This window comes from Melospiza georgiana, chromosome 5 (genome assembly GCF_028018845.1).
Source record: "Melospiza georgiana isolate bMelGeo1 chromosome 5, bMelGeo1.pri, whole genome shotgun sequence".
Classification (NCBI taxonomy): domain Eukaryota; kingdom Metazoa; phylum Chordata; class Aves; order Passeriformes; family Passerellidae; genus Melospiza; species Melospiza georgiana.
The window spans coordinates 60209973-60216145 of record NC_080434.1 but is presented as its reverse complement, the minus strand read 5'-3'; the positions used below and the strand labels follow the sequence as shown (position 1 = coordinate 60216145).

Here is a 6173-nt window from a genome sequence, read left to right as displayed (position 1 = left end):
CCCGGCCCGGGCCAACTCGTGCTCTGCAGTTCACCGAAGCCCTGTTGGCTTTAAAGTTAATAATTCACCACTCGCTTTCCATTTTTGAACAAGGTCTTTATTTGCGTGGTTCAAGGTTTAATCACCTTGTTAGCCACCGCTTTGAGCTGCTGTCCCACGGCCCGAGGGGAGGGGAGGGGGGCGTGAAACCGTGACTGCCATACCCGTTTTACGAAAAACGGCGGAGGCCCCACTGAGTCCGGCCCCCGACACAAAGCTGCTGCCTTCCATCGCAGCACACTCAGAGCCGCGGGAGCCTCGGGGCGGGGCAGCGGGAGGCGCCGGGCCAGGGCCCGTTCCCTGAGGGGTTAACGGCGGCAACATGGCGGCGCGCCGGCCCGCCCCTCTCCGCCCCCCGCGCGCGGGGCAGTGGCGCGCGGCCGGGCCCGCGGCTGTCGCGCGGTGATGAGTCACCGGCAGGCGCGCGGCGCGGGGGCGGCGGGCGCGCAGCGGGCGGCGAACATGGCCGGCGTTGCCGACGCCGCCGCCGCCGCCGCGCCGGGCAGCGGCGGGGAAGGGCGGCAGGACAGCGGCCGCGGGGAGCCGAAAACTCTCTGGGGGAGCAGCGAGCCGCGGCCGCCTCCCGCCGGCCCGGGGCAGCCGTCCCCGCAGCAGCGAACGGAGACGTTGGGCTTCTACGAGAGCGACCGGGGCAGGAAGAAGAAGCGGAGCCTCTCGGGTGAGGGGCGGCGGCGGCGGGGCCAGCGGGCTCCTCCTCGCGGCAGAGGGGGCCCTGGGACAGGGTGGCCCGCACCGGGTACCGGGGTGGCCGTGGCGGCGTTGCCCGGGGCGGGCGGCTCTTGGTTCGCCCGTGCGAACTTGGGCGAGCGACTTGAAAAGTGCGCCGGGAGCGGGCGGGCCCCGGGAGCGGCGGGCGGCCCGCGGGAGCTCTCCCTCAGCCCTGCCGTGGGGTCGCTCCGTGAGGCGGGGTGCGCCTGGCCGGCCGTGCCCCGGTCCCCGTACGGGTGCTGGGGTGCGGAGCGCGGACGGACGGGTCCCCGTGCCCTGTCACGCAGCTTGTCAGCCGCTGCTGCTCGGGAGGGGTGCGAGCCCCACGGGCACCGACCCTGGAGCGGTGCTGTGCCCCAGCGTGGGACTCCGGCTGTCGGGCTCGGTACCTGCCGGGAGCGAGCGGGGCCGCTCGCAGCGCTCCGCGCGGGCCGGGAGGCTGCGGGCTCGCTCGAGTTTCTTGCTGAAGTGCTAGAAATGTTTGGTCGTCTTACCAGGTCTTGTTACACGCTCACAGCTGCGACTACAGTGGTCTTTGCCTGTGCTACTGGCATTGACGATGCTGTTAGAACTTTGAAGTTGTGCCCAGATTATTAAAAGTTATTTAAAGTAAATTAAATTTGCCAGCTGGGGATTTATAAGGAAAAATAAGGGGAAATGTCATGGCCTTTGTTATCAGTATGAAGCTATATTTACATTCAGGCTTCAACCGCTTATTTCAGGTACCTACTAAGTAACTTTTTAAAATACCCCTGCCGTTTTTGTAAAAAACGTCAGTCACCGTGTCAGGATTAATTTAATGTTGTACGGTTATAAATAACTATATTGCTACTGTATTCTTGAATGATTGGCTTGCTTAAAATCTGGAAAGTGCTTGAAGTGTAAAACTTTCAAGGCTTTTTCAGTCTTGGCTTGAATGTGATAACACAGATCTTATAAAAAAAAAAAGAAAATAAAATAATGGGAATTAGGATTTAACTTTAACAATGTGTCAATAATTGAATGCTTTCCTTCGAGTTTGATGGGTGCAGTGTCTGTTTCTGATGTGTTAGATCATCAGACGTGCAGCATCATTGACTGCAGTTCTGTGATGCTGATGAACACTACAGAATGTAAAGGTGATGTAATTTTTCATAGTTGGAATTAGCTTGATTGCAGTAGTATGAAGTGCTTTGAGGTGAAAAAAAAGAATGATCAAGACACATACCCACGTGCCTGAAAATCAACTGAACAAATAACTTTATAAAAAGAGGATTGTTACTGGAGGTGCTGGAGAATACTTTACTGTGTCCATGCAATTGATTTGAAATTTTAAAATAGTTAAAAACCTTCAGTGCTCTTTGATGTTTCATGGCAAGAAAACATAAGAACAGGCTTCTTGATTGAGCAACTAAAAATCCCAACCCGTCTAAGGGTAGCAATACGTTAGTACTGTAAAGAGAAGTTGATTAGAGGAGAAGAAAACTTTTTAAAAGATATATTTTCTTGATTAATTGGCATAATTATGGAAGAAGTGTGTGTATTTAGGATTGACAGGAGTGAAGTGAGCCTGGAACTGCTGTAGTTAGGATTAAATTAATGATTATAGAGTAGAAACTTACTGAAGTGCAATACATTTCACATTTCCTCAACTTTTCCTCTCCTTTCTGGTTAATGGTTGTCCTTTGTGCAGCTATGCATTGAAGTATAACTTAGCTAAATCACTGTCTTCTTACCTTGAAGGAATTTGTGTCTTTTGTGTTTTTTGAAGATGCTTATGCTCTCCTGTCCTGAGGTGTGGAGGTAAATGAGCATACTGTAAGCATTAAGAGTATGAATCTGTCTGAACAGATTAAACTTGGACCACAGTCTAAAACTTTGACTGCAAAAGAGGGGGATTTGAAGTAGGGAAAGAATTTGAAGTGGGAGGTAGAGTTTGCTCTTAAAAGAAAATGTTGCTTGATGCTTTGATAGCAGAATTAAGCTGGTTTTGGAATGATTTATTACTTTGTTGTGCCATGGTGTCTCACGCTGTTCTTTTGGTTACTGTGTTTTTCCTACAGGGTCAGCCCTGATCTGTTTCACAGCTGGCACAGAGCTGAGGCTGCTGCTGGGTGGCAGGAAGGAGGGAGGTGGCTGTGACTGACTGTGTGCTCCAGTGCATCCCTGGCACTGCCGAGGGGACTTTGCAGTCACACTCTGGAGCTTGTGTATTGATCAGGCTCAGTCAGGAGGATTGATTATCCCTCAATATCTAGGGCATGAAAGTCTAAGGGGTTGGAAACTTAAAATAATTTGGTTTTCAGCGATAGACCTCTAAAATACTTTGTGTTAGGTAAGAAGGGGTGGGAACAAATAGCTCATTAGCTAAATTCTTAGAATATCTGAAGTTGGCAGGGACTCATAAATTACCCCATGGTACTCACCCAAATGCATATATTTACTGTGCAGGAAACTTCAGTTGTTTGACATTGGTCTATCTTTAAGTTAGAGAAGGTTGGTTATTTAAGGTGGAAGAAAAAACACCTGGGCATTTAACAGAGTTATTATTTGGTGTGCTTATACATGCCAGGTTTTACTTTCAAGTTTTTAAATGTTGAAGAATTGGCATAACCAAAAAAGTTTAAAGTGATAGTGTTAGAAAGGGAGACTCCAGAAAACAAGTTTACAAGAGGTCTGAGCAGTGATTTCACAGATTGAACTTTGTTTGAGACTTCACATGTAAATATTAGTTTATTATTACCCATTAAGCAACATGTTGTTTTGTTTGTTTTTAAATGCCTTTAAGGCTTTGAGTGGTTTTGGCCTACTTAGTGGAAGTGGATCATCAAAATCACTATCCAGTGACAAGCTCATACACTGGAAAATGGGTCAGTTCTCATAGTTTAAAGAAAATCATGATTTATTAACAATACATAATTAACAGCTAGTTAGTGAGTTTTACAGCCAGTACCAGCAATATGCTAAACCACAATAGCAGATACATGGAGAATATTAATGCAGCACCACAAACTACAAGGTGCCTCCAGGTTGTAATCACACCTCCCACCCAAGGTAATGCAGGCTGTAAGCACACCCTCTTTTGCTTCTTTTATATTTCTGCTTGAGCTGATTCCTTCTTTGCTTTAAAACTTTGTAAACTTCTGGCTACTGTGAAAGGCTTCATCTTCCATGTGATGAATATTGAGAAGGCATTGCTTCAGACAGTTTTGGGTGAATTCTTCATGCAGAGTGTCAATACTTGCATTCCACTCTTAACAGCTGTTACCTGAGTTGTTTTGCTAAGGATGTATATACAGCCTCTTCCTGCCCTGAAAAATGCAGAGCATTCTACCATGCAAGGTTACTTCTCCCTCCTCTCGTCCCTAAGACTTTGGTTGAAATTTGAATTTACCATTTGTGAACGTGTGTGTATCATAGTAGGTGTCTCTAGCTTTTCATTTGTTTGTCTAGATGAGTGATTTTCATCTTCTGGGTATTGTGTGAACCAGAGTTTCTAGTTTTAAATGCCAGTAATCAGAGATGTTGAACTTCATTGTAGTGTTCTGTCACTTCTGAAGTGTTACAAGGAGGTGGTAATGTCACACCTTGGCTGTGAGTGTTGAAACTTTAGTTCAACCTTCTTTTGCTAACAGCCTGAATTTCATAATTATAATTTCATATGTTATAAATTTTGTAAGACTCTTCCGTGCAAAGTCTTTTATAGAAGCCATATGAGCTGCTTAAACACAGGCCAGTCAGCCTTCAGGTTATTTAGGTACAGCCATTAAAGCAGAGGTGATCTGTATGTGCCTGATGGCTTTTTGGTGGTGAAAGACCTGATCCCAGAGGTTTGTGTGTTTGTGCACTGAACCGCTTGGGATCGCACGTCTGTCAACGCTTTGCTGTTGTGGAAAGCTATTCTTTAAAATAAAGAACAAGTTGCTAATGTTGCCGAGTGAGAAAATAGCTTTTAAGAAGTCAAAAATGGAGTTTAGTAAATTTAGGAGGTCTGATAATACATTAAGGATTAGATTCACCCAGCATGTTGCATTTTGTGTAGCGGCTTTGAGTAATGTTTTGTAGAAGTGGATGTCTGATTGCCTGGGAAAAGCGGCTTGTTTGTTGGGAGGCAGCTGGGAAATGGAGTGGAGAGCATTGGATTGCATCTCCTGTAACTCCTTCCGTGCAAAGTTATTTAACCATCAGCAAAACCTTCTGGGTTAGAGGCTATGCAAATGCAACATGTAACAAGTAATAAGTAACAAATGTTAGCAGCTTCTCACCCTCTGGAGGCCGTGCCTGAAGTGACTCGTGTCTGTGTGTGTTTGTGCATAGATCTTTCCTTGCTGAGGTTCATCAGTGCCGAGCTGACCAGAGGTTATTTCCTTGAGCACAATGAGGCAAAATACACAGAGCGGCGGGAGCGGGTGTACACGTGCATGCGGATACCTAAAGAGCTGGAAAAGGTGAAGTATGCTCTAACTTTTGATTCCATTTACAGATGAAATATGTTGAATTAAATGATTTAAAGAACTGTTTATTTTTAAAACACTTTTGCTACAAAAACAAGATGTAAACCTTTATAATGATATTTTTCAATGTTACTAACTTAAACATTTTTGTTTCAGCTTTTTTTTTTGCCTGTTTTCTTGTTGCTGCTGGCAACTCATGCTATTAGCAGAGACAAAAGACAAACAAGTGCAGATGATGACAAATTAATTCAAATATATAGATGTCACTGATCCTTAAAGGAATAATCAAGAAAAAGAAACATTTTTACAGCAAAATGTAGTTTTACATTTAAAAAAATCTTTTTTTCAAAGATTTTTTTCCAATGTAAAGTTCTCTGAGGATGGGAAGGTTTCAGTCTTATAAAAACAATGGTGACAGATGAGTTTTTCTACGGTTTTTAACTTAATTTTTGTAGTTTTTCTTTTCTTTTGTTTCTTGCCACTATTTGCCACATCTCCCCTCTCTGTCCCAGTGTTATGGCCCTTCCTGAGGGATTCTTGCCTCCTCCTCTATGTCAGCTTAGGTAATATTCTGGCTCTGCAGTGAGCCAAGGTTTTGTTCTGGCTTAGCCATGTTGATTTGGGAGCAGCAGCAGCAGCAGTGTGCTCAGGATTGATGAGTAAGGCACCATTGGTAATAAGGTTTGGCTAGGCTGCAGTGTAATGATAACATTAAAATTAATACTGCTGAAATTCCCAAAATCTCTAGGGAAGGGATGAAGTTACATAGGGCTAAATCATTTTAATTTAAACTGAAGGAGAAGAAGAAGAACTGAACTGTTCTTCTCCCACTTCAGTCTCCTACTTCATGCATGCTGCCTGTTTTGTGTGAGCTGTGGTTCTTGTTGGACCATTCCAGGAGTTAAATCCACTTGTAGTTTGGCAGAGAATGTTATGCTTCCCTTGCTCTGTTTGCTCTCTGCTAGAATACTG

The 6173-nt window shown here is 45.3% G+C and overlaps 1 protein-coding gene across 2 annotated transcripts in view; it reads left to right on the top strand.

Annotated features, from left to right (window-relative positions):
* The first annotated feature begins 501 nt into the window (after positions 1-501).
* TAPT1 (transmembrane anterior posterior transformation 1) overlaps positions 502-6173 on the top strand; it is a 55579-nt gene continuing 49907 nt past the window's right edge. For both annotated transcript variants that reach the window (XM_058024667.1, XM_058024666.1), the window contains exons 1-2: positions 502-718; positions 5065-5195. In XM_058024667.1, coding sequence (XP_057880650.1) covers positions 502-718; positions 5065-5195 — 348 coding nt within the window. The remainder of the gene's footprint in view (positions 719-5064; positions 5196-6173) is intronic.